The sequence below is a fragment of the Salmo salar genome, chromosome 26, assembly GCF_965601325.2.
Source record: "Salmo salar chromosome 26, fSalSal1, whole genome shotgun sequence".
Classification (NCBI taxonomy): Eukaryota; Metazoa; Chordata; class Actinopteri; order Salmoniformes; family Salmonidae; genus Salmo; species Salmo salar.
Genome location: NC_138316.1, coordinates 5,303,407 through 5,327,711, shown reverse-complemented (window position 1 = coordinate 5,327,711; position 24,305 = coordinate 5,303,407). Strand labels below are relative to the sequence as shown.

At 41.8% G+C, this 24,305-nt stretch overlaps 1 protein-coding gene across 5 annotated transcripts in view; it reads left to right on the top strand.

Annotated features, from left to right (window-relative positions):
* Positions 1-24,305, top strand: part of LOC106587054 (low-density lipoprotein receptor-related protein 4) — a 274,954-nt gene that overhangs the window by 141,890 nt on the left and 108,759 nt on the right. For all 5 annotated transcript variants that reach the window (XM_014174937.3, XM_014174938.3, XM_014174936.3 and 2 more), the window contains exon 3: positions 20,071-20,187. In XM_014174937.3, the coding sequence (XP_014030412.3) occupies positions 20,071-20,187 (117 nt within the window). The remainder of the gene's footprint in view (positions 1-20,070; positions 20,188-24,305) is intronic.

Sequence of the window (24,305 nt, the reverse complement as noted above, 5' to 3'; positions counted from 1 at the left end):
AGGGTTTGAGGCAGAGAATCGCTGTGGAGAGAGGGGAACTGGCCAGGCAGACACAGCAAGGGCGGTACGTTGCTCCAGTGCCTTTCCGTTCACCTTCACACTCCTGGGCCAGACTACACTCAATCATAGGACCTACTGAAGAAATGAGTCTTCGATAAAGACTTAAAGGTTGAGACTGAGTCTGCGTCTCTCACATGGATAGGCAGACCATTCCATACAAATTGAGCTCTATAGGAGAAAGTCCTGCCTCCAGCTGTTTGCTTAGAAATTCTAGGGACAGTAAGGAGGCCTGCGTCTTGTGACCGAAGCGTACGTGTAGGTATGTACGGAAGGACCAAAACGGAAAGATAACAGCAACTTAGGGAAAATACTCTGCATTATCATTAACAGCAGACTCATACATTTCCTCAGTGAAAACAATGTACTGAGCAAATGTCAAATTGGCTTTTTACCAAATTATCATACAATAGACCACGTATTCACCCTGCACACCCTAACTGACAAACAAACAAACCAAAACAAAGGCAAAGTCTTATCATGCTTTGTTGATTTCAAAAAAGCGTTTGACTCAATTTGGCGTGATGGTCTGCTATACAAATTGATGGAAATGGAAAGTGGTGTTGGGGGAAAAACGGGACATTATAAAATCCATGTACACAAACAACAAGTGTGTTGTTAAAATAGGCATAAAGCACACACATTTCTAACTACAGGGCCGTGGGGTGAGACTGGGTTGCAGCTTAAGCCCCACCCTCTTCAATATACAGTTCAAGTTGGAAGTTTACATACACTTAGGTTGGAGTCATTAAAACTAGTTTTTAAACCACTCCACAAATTTCTTGTTAACAAACTATAATATTGGCAAGTCGATTAGGACATCTACTTTGTGCATGACACAAGTCATTTTTCCAACAATTGTTCACAGATAATTTTTATTTAGTTTATTTTTTTTTATTTCACCTTTATTTAACCAGGTAGGCTAGTTGAGAACAAGTTCTCATTTGCAACTGCGACCTAGCCAAGATAAAGCATAGCAGTTCGACACATACAACAACAGAGTTACACATGGAATAAACAAAACATACAGTCAACAATACAGTAGAAAAAAAGAAAACAAAAAGTCTATATACAGTGAGTGCAAATGAGGTAAGATAAGGGCGTTAAGGCAATAAATAGGCCATGGTGGCGAAGTAATTACACTATAGCAATTAAACACTGGAATGGTATATGTGCAGAAGATGAATGTGCAAGTAGAGATACTGGGGTGCAAAGGAGCAAGATAAATACAGTATGGGGATGAGGTAGTTGGATGGGCTGTTTACTGATGGGCTATTTACAGGTGCAGTGATCTGTGAACTGCTCAGACAGCTGGTGCTTTAAGTTAGTGAGGGAGATATGTCTCCAGCTTCAGTGATTTTTTGCAGTTCGTTCCGGTCATTGGCAGCAGAGAACTGGAAGGAAAGACACCAGCAGGTATATCTCACTGCTCACCCCCAAAGCCAATTCCTCCTTTGGGGGTGACCAGTGAGATATACCTGCTGGTGCGCGTGCTACGGGTGGGTGCTGCTATGGTGACCAGTGAGCTGAGATAAGGCGGGGCTTTACCTAGCAGAGACTTGTAGCTGACCTGGAGCCAGTGGGTTTGGCGACGAGTATGAAGCGAGGGCCAGCCAACGAGACCGTACAGGTCGCAGTGGTGGGTAGTATATGGGGCTTTGGTGACAAAATGGATGGCACTGTGATAGACTGCATCCAATTTGTTGAGTAGAGTGTTGGAGGCTATTTTATAAATTACATTTCCGAAGTCGAAGGTCGGTAGGATGGTCAGTTTTACGAGGGTATGTTTGGCAGCATGAGTAAAGGATGCTTTGTTGCGAAATAGGAAGCCGATTCTAGATTTAATTTAGGAGATTGGAGATGCTTAATGTGAGTCTGGAAGGAGAGTTTACAGTCTAACCAGACACCTAGGTATTTGTAGTTGTCCATAAATTAAATTATACTACCGTAATTTCCGGACTATTAAGCGCACCTGAATATAAGCCGCACCCACTGAATTTAAAAAGAAATATTATTTTAAACATAAATAAGCCGCACATGTCTATAAGGCGCTGGTGCCTACCGGTACATTGAAACAAATGAACTTTACACAGGCTTTAACCTCTATGGGACCGGCGGGACGAATTCGTCCCACCTACGTAACAGCCACTGCCAGCCTGTGGCGCGATTTTCAAAATCTTAAAAATCCTATTACTTCAATTTCTCAAACATATGACTATTTTACAGCCATTTAAAGATAAGACTCTCGTTAATCTAACCACACTGTCCGATTTCAAAAAGGCTTTACAACGAAAGCAAAACATTAGATTATGTCAGCAGAGTACCAAGCCAGAAATAATCAGACACCCATTTTTCAAGCCAGCATATAATGTCACCAAAACCCAGAAGACAGCTAAATGCAGCACTCACCTTTGATGATCTTCATCAGATGACAACCCTAGGACATTATGTTATACAATACATGCATGTTTTGTTCAATCAAGTTCATATTTATATCAAAAACCAGCTTTTTACATTAGCATGTGACGTTCAGAACTAGCATACCCCCCGCAAACTTCCGGGGAATTCGCTAACATTTTACTAAATTACTCACGATAAACGTTCACAAAAAGCATAACAATTATTTTAAGAATTATAGATACAGACCTCCTCTATGCACTCGATATGTCCGATTTTAAAATAGCTTTTTGGTGAAAGCACATTTTGCAATATTCTAAGTACATAGCCCAGGCATCACGGGCTCGCTATTTAGACACCCGGCAAGTTTAGCACTCACCATAATCATATTTACTATTATAAAAATGTCATTACCTTTTGTTGTCTTCGTCAGAATGCACACCCAGGACAGCTACTTCAATAACAAATGTTGGTTTGGTCCAAAATAATCCATCGTTATATCCGAATAGCGGCGTTTTGTTCGTGCGTTCCAGACACTATCCGAAATAGTAAAGAAGTGTCACGCGCTTGGCGCAATTCCTGACAATAAAATTCAAAGTATTCCATTGCCGTACGTCGAAGCATGTCAACCGCTGTTTAAAATCAATTTTTACGTCATTTTTCTCGTAGAAAAGCGATAATATTCCGACAGGGAATCTCCTTTTCGGCAAACAGAGGAAAAAATCCCAAAGGCGGGGGCGGTCGGGGTCACGCACATAAGCTAGTGTCTCTTGATGGGCCACTTGAGAAAGGCGATAATGTGTTTCAGCCTGGGGCTGGGATGACGACATTCTGTTTTTTCCCGGGCTCTGAGAGCCTATGGAAGACGTGGGAAGTGTCACGTTAGAGCAGAGATCCTTAGTAAATGATAGAGATGGCAAAGAAGTTCCAGAAATGGTCAGACAGGCCACTTCCTGTAAAGGAATCTCTCAGGTTTTGACCTGCCATTTGAGTTCTGTTATACTCACAGACACCATTCAAACAGTTTTAGAAAATTTAGGGTGTTTTCTATCCATATGTAATAAGTATATGCATATTCTAGTTACTGAGTAGGAGTGGTAACCAGATTAAATCGGGTATGTTTTTTATCCAGCCGTGTCAATGCTGCCCCCTAGCCCTAACAGGTTAACGTAACAAAAATAAATAGGCTTTAACGAAACACGGCTTGTAACAAAAATAAATAGGCTTTAACGAAACACGGCTTAAAATAAAAAATTTGCAGTAAGCTTTAGTTGTCTTTTTGCACTCAGTCAATTCCTCACGCTGCTATTTCCAACGTCTTATCATCGACTCATTAAGACCAAGCTCCCGTGCAGCAGCTCTATTTCCTTTTCCCTCAGCCAGATCAATCGCCTTCAACTTGAAAGCTGCATCATATGCATTTCTCCGTGTCTTTGCCATGATGAGGGTGACAAAATGACTACCGTAATCAGAATGATGGGAAGTTTGAGAGCGCTCGATTTAATCTAAACAGTAAACAAAAAAGTTGTTTGACCTTAACCCGTTCGGCAATTTCATTGGTCTAATGAAAGCTTCATGCCGCCAAAAAAATGAGCACGTCACAGAATGTGTTTAAAAAATAAAAAATAAAAAAAAATGGAAAGCGGGAAAAATCCATATATTAGCCGCGTCCATAGTTTAAGCCGCGAGGTTCAGCGCCTCGGAAAAAAGTTGTGGCTTATAGTCCGGAATTTACACTAGGTATTTGTAGTTATCCACATATTCTAAGTCGGAGCGGTCCAGAGCAGTGATGCTGGACGGGTGGGCAGTTGCGGGCAGTGATCGGTTGAAGAGCATGCATTTAGTTTTACTTGCATTTAAGAGCAGTTGGAGAGCGCCAAATTCAAAATACAGAAAAAGTCAAATTAAACAATCAGAAAAAACAAGTGTTACAAGTGTTATAAATCGGTTTAAAGATGAACTTCTTGTTAATCCAGCCGCTGTGTCAGATTTCAAAAAGGCTTTAAGGTGAACGCATACCATGCGATTATCTGAGGACAGTGCCCCGCTTACAAAGGCATACAAACATTTTCCAGCCAAGTAGAGGAGTCACAAAAGTCAGATATGGCGATAAAATTAATCACTTACCTTTGATGATCTTCATATGGTTGCACTAACAAGACTCCCTGTTACACAAATGTTCATTTTGTTCGATAAATTCCCTCTTTATTTCCCAGAAACTCTGTTTTGTTGGCGCATTTTGTTCAGTAATCCACTGGCTCAAAGGCGGGCACGACATGCAGACGAATACATCCTAATGGTACCGGTAAAGTTCGTCGAAACATGTTAAACGATGTTTATAATCAATCCTCAGGTTGTCTATTGTCTAAATAATTTATAATTATTCAACCGGACAATAGCGTTTTCAATAGAAAGGAAAAATAAGGGCGCGCAATCGGTCACGCGCGCAAACCAGCTCTGCTTCCTTCTACAGTCCACTGAAAGAATGGTCTCATTCTTCCTCATTTTTCAGAAAACAAGCCTGAAACTATGTCTAAAGACTGTTCACATCTAGTGGAAGCCATAGGAACTGCAATCTGGGTCCTATCCCATTACATACTGTATAGGCATACAATTACACACATCAAGAATATCCCACTTCCTGGATGGATTTTCCTCAGGTTTTTGCCTGCCATATCAGTTCTGTTATACTCACAGACATTATTTGAACAGTTTTGGAAACGTTAGTGTTTTCTATCCAATAATACCATGCATATTCATATCCTAGCATCTGGGCCTGAGTAACAGGCAGTTTACATTGGGCACCTTATTCACCCAAAATTCTAAATACTGCCCCCTACCCAAGAGAGGTTAACACAGTGTCCAAAGAAGGGCCAGAAGTATACAGAATGGTGTCGTCTGCGTAGAGGTGGATCAGAGAATCACCAGCAGCAAGAGCGACATCATTTAAATAAAAAAAATAAAAAAAACGTTTTTTAAATTCACCCCTTTGTTTTCACCAATTTTGTGGTATCCAATTGGTAGTAGTTAGTATTGTCTCATCGCTGCAACTCCCGTACGGACTCGGGAGAGGTGAAGGTCGAGAGCCATGCGTCCTCCGAAACACAACCCAACCAAGCCGCACTGCTTCTTGACACATTGCCCATCCAGCCCGGAAGCCAGCCGCACCAATGTTTTGGAGGAAACACCGTGCACCTGGCAACCGTGTCAGCGTGCACTACGCCCGGCCCGCCACAGGAGTCACTAGTGTGCGATGATACAAGGATATCCCTGCTGGCCAAACCCTCCCTAACCCTGACAACGCTGGGCCAATTGTGCGCCGCCCCTTGGGCCTCCCGGTTGCGGCCGGCTGCGACATAGCCTGAACTCGAATCCAGAATCTCAAGTTGCACAGCTAGCACTGCGATGCAGTGCCTTAGACCATTGCGCCACCCAGGAGGCCAGGAGCGACATCATTGATGTATACAGAAAAGAGAGTCGGCCCGAGAATTGAACCCTGTGGCACCCCCATAGAGTCTGCAAGAGGCCCGGACAACAGGCCATCCGATTTGACACATTGAACTCTATCAGAGAAGTAGTTGGTGAACCAGGCGAGGCAATCATTTGAGAAACCAAGGCTATTGAGTCTGCCAATAAGAATGTGGTGATTGACAGAGTCGAAAGCCTTGGCCAGGTCGATGAATATGGCTGCACAGTAATGTATGTCTCTTATCGAGGCCGGTTATGATATATCATTTAAGACCTTGAGCGTGGCTGAGGTGCACCCATGACCAGCTCTGAAACCAGATTGCATCGCAGAGAAGGTACGGTGGGATTCGAAATGGTCGGTAATCTGTTTGTTAACTTGGCTTTGGAAGACCTTAGAAAGGCAGGGTAGGATAGATATAGGTCTGTAGCAGTTTGGGCCCCCTTTGAAGAGGGGGGATGACCGCGGCAGCTTTCCAATCTTGGGAAATTTCAAATGATACGAAAGAGAGGTTGAACAGGCTAGTGATAAGGGTTGCAACAATTTCGGCAGATCATTTTAGAAAGAGAGGGTCCAGATTGTCTATCCTGGCTGATTTGTAGGGGTCCAAATTTTGCAGCTCTTTCAGAACATCAGCTATCTGTTTTTGGGTGAAGGAGAAATGGGGGAGGCTTGGGCAAGTTGCTGTGGGGAGTGCAGGGCTGTTGACCGGGGTAGGGGGAGCCTGGTGCAATGCATGTCCAGCCGTAGAAAAATGCTTATTGAAATTCTCAATTATAGTGGGTTTATCGGTGGTGACAGTGTTGCCTAGCCTCAGTGCAGTGGGCAGCTGGAAGGAGGTTCTCTTATTCTCCATGGACTTTAGTGTCCCAGAACTTTTTGGAGTTTGTGTTGCAGGATGCAAATTTCTGCTTGAAAAAGCTAGCCTTGGCTTTCCTAACTGCCTGTTTATATTGGTTCCTAACTTCCCTGAAATATCACGGGGGCGATTCGATGCTAATGCAGTACGCCACAGGATGTGCAGGTCAAGAGCAGTCAGGTCTGGAGAAAACCAAGGGCTATATCTGTTCCTGGTTCACATTTTTTTTTTTAAAGGGGCATTCTTTTTTAAGATGGCGAGGAAGGCACTTTTAAAGAATGACCAGGCATCCTCTACTGACGGGATGAGGTCAATATCCTTCCAGGATACCCGGGCCAGGTCGATTAGAAAGGCCTGCTCGCTGAAGTGTTTTAGGGAGCGTTTGACAGTGATGAAGTGTGGTCGTTTGACCGCGGACCCATTACGGATGCAGGCAATGAGGCAGTGATCGTTAAGATCTTGGTTGAAAACAGCAGAGGTGTATTTGGAAGGCAGGTTGGTTAGGATGATATCTATGAGGGTGCCCGTATTTACGGATTTGGGGTTGTACCTGGTGGGTTCATTGATAATTTGTGTGAGATTGAGGGCATCAAGCTTAGATTGTAGGATGGCCGGGGTGTTAAGCATGTCCCAGTTTAGGTCACCTAGTAGCACGAGCTCCTAGTAGCACGAGCTTCACTTATAATTCACTGTATCACAATTCCAGTGGGTCAGAAGATTACATACACTAAGTTGACTGTGCTTTTAAATAGCTTGGAAAATTCCATAAAATGATATAATGGCTTTAGAAGCTTCTGATAGACTAATTGACATCATTTGTGTCAATTGGAGGTGTACTTGTGGATGTATTTCAAGGCCTACCTTCAAACTCAGTGCCTCTTTGCTTGACATCATGGGAAAATCAAAAGAAATCAGCCAAGACCTCTGAAAAAATATTGTAGACCTCCACAAGTCTGGTTCATCCTTGGGAACAATTTCCAAATGCCTGAAGGTACCACGTTCATCTGTGCAAACAATAGTATGCAAGTACAAACACCATGGGACCACACAGCCATCATACCGCTCAGGAAGGAGACGCGTTCTGTCTCCTAGAGATGAATATACTTTGGTGCGAAAAGTGCAAATCAATCCCAGAAGAACAGCAAAGGATCTTGTGAAGAGGCTGGAGGAAACAAGTACAAAAGTATCTATATCCACAGTAAAACGAGTCCTATGTCGACATAACCTGAAAGGCCGCTCAGCAAGGAAGAAGCCACTGCTCCAAAACCGCCATAAAAAAGCCAGACTACGGTTTGCAACTGCACATGAAGACAAAGATCGTACTTTTGTCCTCTGGTCTGATGAAACAAAAATAGAACTGTTTGGCCATAATGACCATCGTTATGTTTGAAGGAAAAAGTGGGACGCTTGCAAGACGAAGAACACCATCCAAACCGTGAAGCACGGGGGTGGCAGCATCATGTTGTGGGGGTGCTTTCCTGCAGGAGGGACTGGTGCACTTCACAAAATAGATGGCATCATGAGGGAGGAAGATTATGTGGATATATTGAAGCAACATCTCAAGACATCAGTCAGGAAGTTAAAGCTTGGTCGCCCAAATGGACAATGACCCCAAGCATTTTTCCAAAGTTGTGGCAAAATACTTAAGGACAACAAAGTGAAGGTATTGGAGTGGCCATCACAAAGCCCTGACTTCAATCCTATAGAACATTTGTGGAAAGAACTGAAAAAGCATGTGAGAGCAAGGAGGCCTACAAACCTGGCTCAGTTACACCAGCTCTTTCATGAGGAATGGGCAAAAATTCACCCAACTTATTGTGGGAAGCTTGTGGATGGCTACTCGAAACGTTTGACTCAAGTCAAACAATTTAAAGGCAATGCTACCAAATACTAATTGAGTGTATGTAAACTTCTGACCCACTGGGAATGTGATGAAATAAATAAAAGCTGAAATAAATAATTATCTCTACTTTTATTCTGGCATTTCACATTCTTAAAATCAAGTGGTGATCCTAACTGACCAAAGACAGGGACTTTTTACTAGGATTAAATGTCAGGAATTGTGTAAAACGGAGTTTAAATGTATTTGGCTAAGGTGTATGTAAACTTCCGACTTCAACTGTCTGTCAAAGAATTGGCAAGGGCACAAGAACAGTCTGCAGCACCTGGCCTCACCCTTCTCGAATCTGATTTCAAATGTCTACTGTTTGCTGATGATCTGGTGCTACTGTCACCAACCAAGGAGGGCCTACAGCAGCACCTAGATCTTCTGCACAGATTCTGTCAGACCTGGGCCCTGATAGTAAATCTCAGTAAGACCAAAATAATGATGTTCCAAATAAGGTCCAGTCGCCAGGACCACAAATACAAATTCCATATAGAAACCGTTGCCCTAGAGCACACAAAAAACTATAACATCAGCGCCACAGCTAACTTCCACAAAGCTGTGAACGATCTGAGAGACAAGGCTTGAAGGGCATTCTATTCCATCAAAAGGAACATAAAATTCGACATACCAATTGGGATCTGGCAAAAAAAATACTTGAATCAGTAATAGAACCCATTGCCCATTATGGTTGTGAGGTCTGGGGTCCGCTCACCAACCAAGAATTCACAAAATGGGACAAACACCAAATTGAGACTCTGCATGCAGAATTCTGCAAAAATATCCTCTGTGTACAACGTAAAACACCAAATAATGCATACAGAGCAGAATTAGGCCGATACCCGCTAATTATCAAAATTCAGAAAAGAGACGTTAAATTCTACAACCACCTAAAAGGAAGCGATTCCCAAACCTTCCATAACAAAGCCATCACCTGGAGAAGAGCCCCCTTAGCAAGCTGGTCCTGGGGCTCTGTTCACAAACACAAACAGACCCCATGGAGCCCCAGGTCAGCAACACAATTAGACCCAACGAAATCATGAGAAAACAAATAGATAATTACTTGACACATTGGAAAGAATTAACAAAAAAACAGAGCAAACTAGAATGCTATTTGTCCCTAAACAGAGAGTGCACAGTGGCAGAATACCTGACCACTGTGACTGACCCAAACTTAAGGAAAGCTTTGACTATGTACAGACTCAGTGAGCATAGCCTTGCTTTTGAGAATGGCCACCATAGGCAGACCAGGCTCTCAAGAGAAGACAGGCTATGTACACACTGCCCACAAAATGAGGTTGAAACTGAGCTACACTTCCTAACCTCCTGCCAAATGTATGACCATATTAGAGAGACATATTTCCCTCAGATTACACAGACCCACAAAGAATTCGAAAACAAATCCATAAACTCCAATATCTACTGGGTGAAATACCAGAGTGTGCCATCACAGCTCCAAGATTTGTGACCTGTTGCTACAAGAAAAAGGCAACCAGTGAAGAACAAACACCAGTGTAAATACAACCCATATTTAAGATGTATTTATTTTCCCTTTTGTACTTTAACCATTTGTACATCGTTACAACACTGTATATATACATAATATGACATTTGTAATGTATTTTTTCCTTTGGAACTTCTGTGTGTAATGTTTACTGTTCATTGTATTTTTTATTTCACTTTTGTGTGTTATCTACTTCACTATCTTTGGCAATGTTAACATATGTTTCCCATGCCAATAAAGCCCCTTGAATTGAATTGAGAGAGAGAGAGTGTACATCGTTACAACACTGTGCATAGCCAATAATATAACATTTGAAAGGTCTATATACTTTGAGTGGAATGTTTACTGATTGTTTTTTGCCCTTTTGCCAAAGCAAATAGAATAGACAATAAACAATATAAACATGTGCTTCCCATGCCAATAAAGCCCATTGAATTGAACTGAATTAAGAGAGACGGTTATCAAGAAGGAGAGTACGAGAGAGGGCTTGTATGTGTGAGACAGAGAAAGCGAGAAGGGGAGTTTGAGAGAGCGAGAGAGTTTGTTTGAGGAAGAGAGAGAGCAAGTCGGAGGCAAAGAGACCGTCCCTGCAGGTATTCTGAAGGTGAGCCAGCCACCTATAAATCTCTACTAGAGTGAGTTCATGTCACAGATTTGCTATGTGTGTAAGTGTCCATTACATTTGCCAATACTCAAAGTCAATTATGTTCTTTCCATACATAAAATAGGTATAGGTAAATAGTATAGTAGTTACAATGTGATTGAAAAGCCACATTTTTCTTCAGACAGTATATTGGTCCCATTAGGGGTACTTGATGTAGCTCTGTTCCAGCAAAGGAGAGCCCATTAACTTTGCTCCTCCAAGCCACCAAAAACCTCCCACATTCATCTCATAAAACGTCCCCCTCTTCCTTAGGAGAGGGGGAGAGAAGGGGTGGAGATCGAGAAAGAGAGACTCTTGTACACACCTTTCCTTTTTATCTACAGTATTTCTCTCTCGCTCTCACTCACCCACACCATAAACCAAGTGGCCCGTGTGTTTGCACATGTGTGTGCATAATGGTGATGGGAATGGCAGGTGTGTGGGAACACTGGTTGGAATGTGAGTTTGAATCCTGTGGCTCTGCCAGGAATAGCCTTGGGAAAGGCAAAGTCAGAGTGTGTGGCTTACACTCTGACACCCTGGGAGATATGGTGAAGTTGAAGCACGTTCTGCTTCTTAGACCTTGGAGAGAGATGAGCAAAAGTGGATTTGTGTGTGCTGTGCCTGTGCGCGCTTGGAATGCAGTGGGATGAGAGGAGCTGAGCAGGCATCGAAGCATTAGGAGGAGACTTCATCAACTCCCAAATGATCCATCTGATACCACAGCCAAGACATGCAGTGTGTGTGTGTGTGTGTGTGTGTGCGTGTGTGTGCGTGTGTGTGTGTGTGTGTGTGTGTGTGTGTGTGTGTTAGATTTCTCAACTGTGTGTGTGCAGTAATGTAATGGTAAAAAATAGGTGGGTAAATGTTGTTTGCCATCTGCAGAGAGTAAAGTAACGCTCTATATACTTTCAATGCTTATTTCTGCAAACAGTGGGATAAACGTTCACGCAAAATAGGAACGTTGCGTAAGTGCAGTTTGTGTGCATTTACCCTCCACTACAACATTGTTTGTGTGTGATTGCTCATGTGTGTGTTTGTGTGAGCACAAATGTTTTTTATACTTTATGGCGACGTGTTTCTTTGTTTAATTTATGCTTGTGGGTGCCCTGCCTGCAAACGTGTGTATTTACACTGTGCTCTCTGTCACCCAGATCAGTTGAATTATTCAAAGATGTTATATTGAAAACTTTGAAAAGGGAATTCAGTGTTAGGTGCTAGCTCAAAGACTGTGCTAGAGTGCTAATACAAATAATCTCATGGTAGAAGTTGCCCCTAAACACAGCTCTTGGATCAGATTACCCTACACCCTATCCTAACCTTATCCACTAATAAAGGCAAAAAAAGTTTTGTCCCTGTATCAGTGGTTCGGGCAAGTTCTACAAACTCTTGTTAAGACACGAACACACAGCTCTTTACTTCTACAGTAACTCTTCACTGAACTGTGACTGAACTGTTTCATTCTCCACGTCACTGATTCAACTCACTGTAATTGACACTACCACCACTGCACAGATGTGACCACTATTCATCCTATCATTCTGGAGAGTCGAGATGGTTCTGGGTAGAGGAGGGAGAAGGGGATTATTGACTAAATACTTGGGATGCACCGATATGACATTTTTGGCCGATACCGATATATATATATATATATATATATGTATTTTCCTTGCGGCCTTTTTAAGCATTCTAGTACAGTAATATAGTTTGATCTCACACACACACACACACACACACACACATGGACGCAGCAGTCTAAGGCACTACATCTCAGTGCAAGAGGCATCATTACAGTCCCTGGTTCGAATCCAGGCTGTTTCACATCCGGCCATGATCGGGAGTCCCATAGGGTGGCACACAATTGGCCCAGCGTCGTCTGGGTTTGGCCAGGGTAGGCCGTCATTGTAAATAGAATTTGTTCTTAACTGACATGCCTAGTTAAATAAAGGTTACAGACAATCCTAGGGTTGCAAAGGGTCGGAAACCTTCCGGAAAATTTTCAATGGGAAGTTAAGCCCAGGAATTTGGGGAATTTTGCTTAAATTCATCAAAAAAGTTAGCTTGTAAGAGTGAACCTTTTTTGTGGGATACACAAGGCAATTCTAGGTCTTGTGGCATATTTTGGTTAAACTATCCCCAATTTGAATTGCAACCCTCTGCATGCACAGTGCACTCTTCCATCACATGTACAGCTGATTCTCAAGATCTTGCACACTAGTGAGATGCTATTGAGCCCACACTACTACACTGCCTGAGCCAAGGACTACATGCTTTCTGGTAAGTTTTGATTACAATACTGGGTAGGGTGAATATATTCTATATGACATACATACATGATTTTTAGTTAACCTGTTGGGGCTAGGGGGCAGTATTTTCACAGCCGGATAAAAAACGTACCCGATTTAAACTGGTTACTACTCCTGCCCAGTAACTAGAATATGCAAATCATTATTGGCTTTGGATAGAAAAAACCCTAAAGTTTCTAAAACTGTTTGAATGGTGTCTGTGAGTATAACAGAACTCATATGGCAGGCCAAAACCTGAGATGATTCCATGCAGGAAGTTGCCTGTCTGACAAGTTGTTCATCTAGGCTCTTTTTATTGAAGACTGAGGATCTTTGCTATAATGTGACACTTCCTACGATTCCCATAGGCTCTCAGAGCCCGGGAAAAAGCAGAACGATATCGAGGCTGCCTCTGGCTGAAACACTTTATCGCGTTTGGCAAGTGGCCGATCAGAGGACAATGGGCTTAGGCGTGTGCCCGAGTCGACCCCATGCTTTATTTTCTTTCGTCTGTTTACCTAAACGCAGATTCCCGGTCGGAATATTATCGCTTTTTTATGAGAAAAATGGCATAAAAATGGATTTTAAACAGCGGTTGACATGCTTCGAAGTACGGTAATGGAATATTTAGATTTTTTTTGTCACGAATTGCGCCATGCTCGTCACCCTTATTTACCCTTACGGATAGTGTCTTGAACGCACGAACAAAACGCTGCTATTTGGATATAACTATGGATTATTTTGAACCAAACCAACATTTGTTATTGAAGTAGAAGTCCTGGGAGTGCATTCTGACGAAGACAGCAAAGGTAATAACATTTTTCTTATAGTAAATCTGACTTTGGTGAGTGCTAAACTTGCTGGGTGTCTAAATAGCTAGCCCTGTGATGCCGGGCTATCTACTGAGAATATTGCAAAATGTGCTTTCACCGAAAAGCTATTTTAAAATGGGACAATATCGAGTGCATAGAGGAGTTCTGTATCTATAATTCTTAAAATAATTGTTATGCTTTTTGTGAACGTTTATCGTGAGTAATTTAGTAAATTCACCGGCAGTGTTCGGTGGGAATGCTAGTCACATGCTAGTCACATGCTAATGTAAAAAGCTGTTTTTTGATATAAATATGAACTTGATTGAACAAAACATGCATGTATTGTATAACATAATGTCCTAGGGTTGTCATCTGATGAAGATCATCAAAGGTTAGTGCTACATTTAGCTGTGGTTTGGGTTTATGTGACATTATATGCTAGCTTGAAAAATGGGTGTCTGATTATTTCTGGCTGGGTACTCTGCTGACATAATCTAATGTTTTGCTTTCGTTGTAAAGCCTTTTTGAAATCGGACAGTGTGGTTAGATTAACGAGAGTCTTGTCTTTAAAATGGTGTAAAATAGTCATATGTTTGAAAAATTGAAGTTTTTGTATTTTTGAGGAATTTGAATAACGCACCACGGGATTACACTGGCTGTTGAGTAGGTGGGACGCTTAGCCCATAGTTGTTAACTAGTAAATAGTAGCTTACAGTAAAGTCTGTTTAAATAATTTCTAACTTGTTAACAATTTCTGCTAGTTAGTTTTTGCTACCATGTGGGTTTTAACTTGCTTGAGCCTGCTAACTGAGGAGTGTTAATTCTCCTGTTTCCATACGTTTAATTTTAAAACATTTATCTTACAATGGAGTTGTTTAATCTAACTGCTTAACTATTTATCTGTTCATGGAATTGTATTTTATTATTAATTCAAATTTTTACTGGAAAATGCCACGGGCACTATCTGATGTGTGGAGTTGTTTCACTGCAGCTAATGTAGAAGGAAAAGTTGTGTACATTTGCAAATACTGTGCCAATTCATATGTGAAGAATGCAAAAAAGATGCGGAATCATCTGGCCAAGTGCATAAAGTTGCCTCGGCGCTCACAACAAACAACCTCTGACAAAAGTCCCTCTACTTCTATTCGAGGTGAAAATGATGAATCGGACACCTTCTCAATAGCAACAGCTCATGGACGTCCTGGAATCAGAAGTTTTTTTGACTCAATGGAGGAACATGGTCAGAGAAATGCTGATGAATATCTTGCTCGAGCTGTGTATGCAGCTGGTTCACCTCTGATGCTCATAGGCAATGTGTATTGGAAGAGATTTCTGAATGTTCTTCGCCCAGCATACACCCCTCTAACCAGACATGCTTTATCTACTCATTTGCTGGATGCAGAGTTCAACAGAGTTCAATGAAGGTCAAGCAAATCATAGAGAAAGCAGACTGTATTGCAATCATCTCTGATGGGTGGTCGAATGTTCATGGGCAATGAATAATTAACTACATCATCTCCACCCCTCAACCAGTATTCTACAAGAGCACAGACCCAAGGAACAACACAAACACACTAGTCTCTACATTGCAGATGAGCTGAAGGCAGTCATCAATGACCTTGGACCACAGAAGGTATTTGCACTGGTGTTTGCACTGGCCTAAAGTGGAGGAGTCCTACCCTCACAGCACACCCATTGGCTGTGCTACACATGCATTGAATCTGCTCCTCAAGGACATCAAGGCACTGAAAACAATGGATACAATCTACAAGAGAGCCAAGGAAATGGTTTGGTATGTGAAGGGTCATCAAGTTATAGCAGCAATCTACCTCAGGCAGAGTTGCAAAGAAAAAGCCAAATCTCAGACTGGCCAATAAAAATAAAATATTAAGATGGGCAAAAGAACACAGACACTGGACAGAGGAACTCTGCCTAGAAGGCCAGCATCCCGGAGTCACCTCTTCACTGATGACGTTGAGACTGGTGTTTTGCAGGTACTATTTAATTAAGCTGCCAGTTGAGGACTTGTGAGGCGTCTGTTTCTCAAACTAGACACTCTAATGTACTTGTCCTCTTGCTCAGTTGTGCACCGGGGCCTCCCACTCCTCTTTCTATTCTGGTTAGAGGCAGTTTGTGCTGTTCTGTGAAGGGAGTCATACACAGCGTTGTACGAGATCTTCAGTTTCTTGGCAATTTCTTGCACGGAGTAGCCTTCATTTCTCAGAACAAGAACAGACTGACGAGTTTCAGAAGAAATTTCTTTGTTTCTGGCCATTTTGAGCCTGTAATCGAACCCACAAATGCTGATGCTCCAGATACTCAACTAGTCTAATGAAGGCCAGTTGTATTGCTTCTTTAATCAGAACAACAGTTTTCAGCTGTGCTAACATAATTGCAAAAGGGTTTTCTAATGATCAATTGGACTTTTAAAATGATAAACTTGTATTAGCTAACACAACGTGCCATTGGAACACAGGAGTGATGGTTGCTGATAATGGGCCTCTGTACGCCTATGTAGATATTCCATAAAAAATCTGCCGTTTCCTGCTACAATAGTCATTTACAAAATTAACAATGTTTACACAGTATTTCTGATCAATATGATGTTATTTTAATGGACAAAAAAATTTGCTTTTCTTTCAAAAACAAGGACATTTCTAAGTGACCCCATGCTTTTGAACGGTAGTGTATCTCATCAGCCACCTGGTGGAAGGGACTTTGTGTATCTGAGGCTCTTTCCCCTGTTGCCTCCATTATCCTCCTAATCCCACCAACGTCAGCTGCCTCAGAGCGCAACTCTTCCTTGTTTGGGAACACACACACCAAAGCACGCAACAGGCTGACCAATACAAGGGTTAAAAAATTGGTGGCCATCTGGGCAAATTTGAGGCTTTTTGAGCCGGACAACGAGCCATCCTCAACAAGGTTGGAAAGTGACAGTGAAGATGAGGCTTAGTCTGATGTTCAAGAGGTGGACATTGAGGAGGTTCAGGGAGAAGACATGGAAGCCTGAGAGGAAGACAACCAAAGCTTTAGTTTCTTGACTATCATTTTACAGATGTATGTTGAAAACGTTTTTGGGAGATGCGATGGATCATTCAATATACCCTTTCTTTTGTTGTTCAGTGAAATCATCCCATGTGGAAGAGTCAACTCATTTAATTAAAGTTCAATTCATAACTATTTTTTTAATTTGAATTTCTAGCATTTGCAGTTTTGTCTACTTATGATACGGTAAAGGTTTATGTTTCTGTCTCCATATGATATGGTAAATATGTCCAATGCCAAAAAAACATCTACATTTAAATAGTATTAATATTAATTTGCATATATTTCCATTAATTCCCAGATATTCCTGTTTATTCTCATATATTCCCATTAATTCCCAAGGAAAGTTTCCACCTCTGAATATTCCCCAAAATGTGCAACCCTACACACACCACACCACACAGACCAAAAAGTTATTTTGTTGGCATTTAGGTATGTCTCCATTACCAGTAAAACATAATCAAAACCTATTTATTTCACTTACTTTCTGTTCTGTTTTGTTCATTTGTTCAGTCGTTTCATTCTCAACTAGGATTTCATCATACATGTCAAGCCGAGAAGTTTCAGCTCTGTCCGTGGCTTCTTCTGTCGTGGGTCCTCTTCCTCGGTGCGCACTGTCACTCTGTCCGTTTCGTCTTGTCCAGCTGTGTATGTAACATTTTACGTAAACTCTTTCTTGTCTGCATCGAAGTAGCGGTCCTTGTACCTAGCATCGAGCATGGTGGCAACACAGTAAAGAGGCTCAGAGAGAATGCCACCGAATCGCTTGTTCACAGCCTCACGGTCTGTGTTGGCAGTTTTGTTGAGCAGGCGTTTCAATGCCATGACAGAGGGTATCACATCTGCTGCAGACGCAGTTGATGAGCTTATTTCTCGAGTTCGTTGTTCAAATGGCGCTAAGAGTGTGTTCATGTTTCCATCTCTTTAGTTATCATACTCTAATTCCACTGATTTCAAAACTTGATCTTCCAGAGTGGAGAGCAACACTTAGCTATATATATATATATATATATACAGGATATACAAGATTACCAACACAGACTGACCATCTCAAATGGACAGACCAATCCGAATTCCTCTCTCGGCATGTCCAGCCCACTCATTATCTCAGCCAATCATGGCTAGTGGGAAGGTTGCTGGCTTTTTCTGTGGCTTAACCAACAAGGCTCGTAATTTAAGAGCTGTATTCATATTTACAGATGGCATACAAGTTTGTTATTAAGGCACATGAAAGTTCACATGTTCGAGAAGGCATTTCTGCCAAAAAACGCATTTTGCAACAAACAAAACATGTTTTACATTCAAACAGCTCTCATGTGAAGCTGCAGGAGTTGTGGCCAGTTTTTGTTAGTTATGTTGTCATAGTTATGTCTAGGCGGGACATGTGGGGGAGGGAATGTTGTCCCCTCCAGGTAGGTGTTTGTTCCCCTGTGTGCTGAGGGTGTCAGGTTCTTGTCCAGTTCTGGCATTTAGGTCGCCACAGACTTGTACATGTCCCTTCTCCACCCCCTCTAGGATGGAGAAGCTGTCATCGTTAAAGTATGGGGATTCTATTGGGGGGATGTAGGTAACACACATGAGGATATTTTTGTCTGTTGAGATAATTTCCTTATTAATTTCTCGCCAGATGTAAAATGTTCCTGTTTTGACTAATTTAATAGAGTGGGTTAGGTCTGCTCTAACCCACTGAGTCTCTTCCCTGTTTCACTCCTGGTAGTTTGGTGGATGAGACTACCAGCTCTCTGTAACCTAGAGGGAAACCAGTGGGTCCGTCTCCTTTATACCATGTTTCTTGTAGGATAACAATGTCTGTATTTCCAATTTCTTCTCCTCTCTCTCTCTTTCTCTCTCTCTCTCTTTCTCCTCTCTCTCTCTCTCTTGTTTGCTTTCTTTCTCTTTTTCTCTCTCTGTTAATAATACAGGACCCATACAGGACTATATGGGTCAGTGGGGCATTCCTCACCCAGTTACTCCATAATGCCTCTGTCACACGCACACACACACAAACACACATTATTCATTCATACTTCACTCAGTCAGTTCAGACTTCATAGCTGGCTGCCGCATGGGCTGCTTTACTCAGTGACGTCATGCATTTTTCATGTAGTCCATGTTGGACGGTCAATATGTCATACTTCATATCAACAGGCATGCACGTATGTGTGTTTGTGTGTATATATTAGTGGCCTGAAGGCCCACAAGAAAGATAACTCTTCTGCTTCTTCTTCCTCTTCCTCCCCTTCTCCTTGTGGTAATTTCATTATCTGTTGATGACAAAGAGCCAGTCATTCTGCGATGGGTACAGCGGACTCAGCGTATATGCAGTTAGTGAGGAATGCACTGAATTTTGGACTCAGGGAATGGACACATAGAATAGGATATGAAGGATAATAAATAACCAACCTCCCCTCCATCCAGTGTGTTTCCCTGCCATCACCTTGTCTTTGCTTCTTTCCTATACTTTCTTTTCTCATTCTGTCTCTGTCTTTTAATTGTGTTGCTATATACACTGAGTATACCAAACATTAGGAACACATTCCTAATATTGAGTTGCACCCCTCCCCCCCTTGCCCTCAGAACAGCCTCAATTTGTTGGGGCATGGACTCTACAACATGTCATGAGCGTTCCACAGGGATGCTGGCCCATGTTGACTCCAATGCTTCCCACCATTGTGTAAAGTTGGCTGGATGTCCTTTTGTATGGAGGACCATTCCTTATACATACAGGAAACTGTTGAGCGTGAAAAACCCAGCAGCGTTGCAGTTATTGACACATGCCGGTGTGCCTGGCACCTACTACCATACCCCGTTCCAAGCCACTTAAATATTTTGTCTTGCCCATTCTCTCTCTGTCTGGCACACATACACAATCCATGTCTCAATTGTCTCAATCCTTCATCTACACTGATTGAAGAGGATTTAACAAGTAACATCAATAAGGGATGCTAGACTGACCAGGTGAATCCTATGTCATGGAAAGAGCAGGGGTTCTTAATGTTTTGTATACTCAGTGTATTGGCTGTGACCATGGGGCCATGTTCGCTATCATGAATTTGTGTGTGTATGCTTGTGCTTTGCTTCGGCTATGTTAATGGCTGGTGTTTTCCTCTGTAGTGCTGCCCACCTGCTCTCCACTGGACTTCCACTGTGACAATGGGAAGTGTATCCGCCGCTCCTGGGTGTGTGACGGGGACAACGACTGTGAGGATGACTCCGACGAACAGGACTGTCGTAAGTCACACACACACAGAGAAACACACACGCACAATTTCTGTAGGCCGTCATTGTAAATAAGAATTTGTTCTTATTAACTGATTGGCCTAGTTAAATGAAGGTTAAATAAAAAAAGAAAACAATTCTACATGCATCCAATTCGGACCTCAGAAATCTTCCTGCTACCATGTGAATGCAGGGAGATATCTGGGGTGAGATACGTGTAAGACACGCACCTGCTTACATATTTGTAGAATATTTTTACTCCAGAAAGGATATGTGTCAACATGCTGACATATCTAAGCCTTTATAATCTGGCATGAACGAATCCACATACTTTCAGAAATGTCTCATATCTGTAGTCATTACCTGATCAATTTATTTATTTATTTTGACCTTCATTGAACTAGGCAGGTCAGTTAAGAACAAATTCTTATTTTCAATGACGGCCTAGGAACAGTGGGTCAACTGCCAGGGGCAGAACGACAGATTTTTACCTTGTCAGCTCGGGGATTCGATCTTGCAACCTTTCGGTTACTAGTCCAGCACTCTAACCACTAGGCTACCTGCCGCCCCAGCAGGTATCCGTATAATAAAAAATGTATAAAAAAATCAATAGATATCCTTACATGATATGAAATATTCATCCTTGTATGTCTGATAAAAGGGACCGCCCTGTTTGTTATAGACGATAAATACAATGGGTCAAGATTTGGTCGTCAGCGGCGGTCCCTCGCAGACCAGACCCAACGTGTTGGTTTGTGATCCACTTCAAACTGTCAATGCATAAATCATGAATCAATATTGTGTCGATATTGAAAGAAAATATTGTCATTTCACTAACCATACAACCAGGTAGCTACTCTACCTGCTTCCTTCATGACGAGAACAAGCTAGCTAGACAAGTTGCTAGCTAGCCAAGTTACTAAGTTAGCTAGCTAGCGACCTGTAATACAAAATACGGCTAAACTTTTTAAAACGTTAGCTGTCACCACATAGCTTGATAGGGGATTAAAAAAATCCCTAAAGGGAAGGCAATGTCATTATTTGTTGGCTAGCTAGTCTACCAGTTAGCCTTTACTGTTGACTAACCCCATTCCGTACAAATTTGGGTAATTGTGGCATTCAAACAAGGCTGCAATGAAAACTAATGGGACTGTAGCGACTGTGTTGGCATCAAAATTCAGGGTGTGAACTATGTTTCTATTCAAGCGTTGATTGACATGGTAATGGCCCGATAGTATTGGAGAAAAGTTGAAAAAACTGACCCCTCTGACGCTGTACGTTAAATTGTGATGTGTCATGACGTAACGTACAGCGAGCATAATGCAACTCATTATGTGTCGTACAGCCTCTCTCCACCAGGTGTAGCGCTTCTCTCAGATTAAAAACAAGAAAGGGACAGGGACAGAGTAAGGGGGGATACTTAGTCAATTGTACAACTGAATGCATACATTTTTTGGCATCATCACTGCCAGCCATTATGACTCTCAAATGCCGCGACAGCAGCTGTTTACTTCTGAAGATAACTTTAGCACCTCCCTAAAAACCTGATTCAAATTAGACACAAACCTTCAAGTAGGCATGTTATGACACATTATATAAACGCTTTATAGTGTTTTATTTACATTTTAGAGGTGATAAGTTGGATAGATCGGGTGAAAAAAGACGTTTCCCCACACGGCTTGTCTCCCTCTTTCACTATCACGCAGTAGGTCTTACTTCCCCACCCGCCATTTTTCAAAAGACCCCGACGGAGCTCATTGCCTTCTTCAGTCATGCAGAGGGTCTCATCATTGATTTTGCTAGTCAGCTAGTAAGCTAGCCAACGTTAGCCAGCTAGCTTGGTTGCTTGAGCACAGAATAACTGACAAAATGTACGAACGCTCAACACCTGATGAATATGGCTGTTGTCAATAAACGTTGGCAAAAAAGCGTAAATTGTTGCAAACAAAATAGTTGCAGTCACCAACGCTCTGGATAACATAAAAACAGCCTAACCAGCTCTGCTAGGGTGAGTAAAATGGTCAATGAGCTGTTCTCTCATTTGTGTCTGGCAGTAGCTAGCAAGCTAGCCAACAACTGCTGTTGTTAGGACAGAACGCTCAGATCAACCCTTAACCTGTTGGGGGTAGGGGGCAGTATAAAACGGCCGGATAAAAAACGTACCCGATTTAATCTAGTTATTACTACTGCCCAGAAACTAGAATATGCATATAATTATTGGCTAAATGAACGAAATGCGTCGTGCGCGTCACCCTTCTTTACCATTCGGATAGTGTCTTGAACGCACGAACAAAACAGAGGATATTTGAACATAACTATGGATTATTTTGAACCAAACCAACATTTGTTATTGAAGTAGAAGTCCTGGGAGTGCATTCTGACGAAGAACAGCAAAGGTAATAACATTTTTCTTATAGTAAATCTGACTTTGGTGAGGGCTAAACTTGGTGGGTGTCTAAATAGCTAGCCCTGTGATGCCGGGCTATCTACTTAGAATATTGCAAAATGTGCTTTCACCGAAAAGCTATTTTAAAATCGGACATAGCGAGTGCATAGAGGAGTTCTGTATCTATAATTCTTAAAATAATTGTTAGGTAACCTTTTGTTGTCTTCGTCAGAATGCACTCCCAGGAATGCTACTTCAATAACAAATGTTGGTTTGGTCCAAAATAATCCATCGTTATATCCGAATAGCGGCGTTTTGTTCGTGCGTTCCAGAAACTATCCGAAATGGTAAATCAGGGTCGCGAGCATGGCGCAATTCGTGACAAAAGATTTCGAAATATTCCATTACCGTACTTCGAAGCATGTCAACCGCTGTTTAAAATCAATTTTTATGCCATTTTTCTCGTAAAAAAAACTATAATATTCCGACCGGGAATATCCTTTTAGGTAAACAGACAAAGGAAAAGAAAGCTTTCGGTCGAGGCGGGCACGAGCCTGAGTCTCACAGTACTGTAACCAGCCACTACCCAAACGCGCTACTTTGTTTCAGCCAGAGCCTGCAAAGCCACGATTCAGCATTTTGCCGCCTTCTGAGAGTCCATGTGAGCCGTAGAAAGTGTCACGTAAGAGCAGAGATCCCCTGTAATTGATAGAGATAATCAACAAGGCCAAGAAATGGTCAGACAGGGTACTTCCTGTACAGAATCTTCTCAGGTTTTGACCTGCCATTTGAGTTCTGTTATACTCACAGACACCATTCAAACAGTTTTAGAAACTTTAGGGTTTTTCTATCCAAAGCCAATAATTATATGCATATTCTAGTTACTGGGCAGGAGTAGTAACCAGATTAAATCGGGTACGTTTTTTATCCAGCCGTGTCAATACTGCCCCCTAGCCCGAACAGGTTAAGTACACATTGGTGCATCGACAGTGCTTTTTTGAGAATGTGCTTGTTTAATCATCACCCGTTTGGTGAATCAGGCTGTGATTTGATGATAAATTAACAGGCACCGCATCGATTATATGCAACGCAGGACAAGCTAGATAAACTAGTAATATCATCAACCATGTGTAGTTAACCCCTGGTCGAGCTCCGTCCCGTATGCGGACATCCAGCGAAAAATCCTATCGCTATTAGCATAACGAAATGTAATAAATATTTTTTTTCAAATATAGGACTATGTTATATCGTTTTATACATACACCTCTCCTGAATCGAACCACGTTGTCCGATTTCAAAAAGGCTTTACAGCAAAAGCAAAACATTAGATTATGTTAGAGGAGTATATCGTAAAAGTAGCCACATAGCCATTTTCCGACCAACCACATGCATCACAAATAACCAAAAAACAGCTAAATGCAGCACTAACCTTTGACAATCTTCATCAGATGACACCCCTAGGACATCATGTTACACAATACATGCATTCTTTTGTTCGATAAAGTTCATATTTATATATAAAAACAGCATTTTACATCGGCGCGTAACGTTGACTAACTATTTTCCCTCAAATGCATCCGGTGAAACAGCGCTACAATTTACTAAATTACTATTCGTAAACATTTTTAAAATGTAATATTGTCATTCTAAGATTTATAGATTAGCATCTCTTGAAAGCACCTGCAATGCCAGATTTAAAAATAACTTTACTGGGTAATCACACTTTGTGATAAAAGGGGATGCG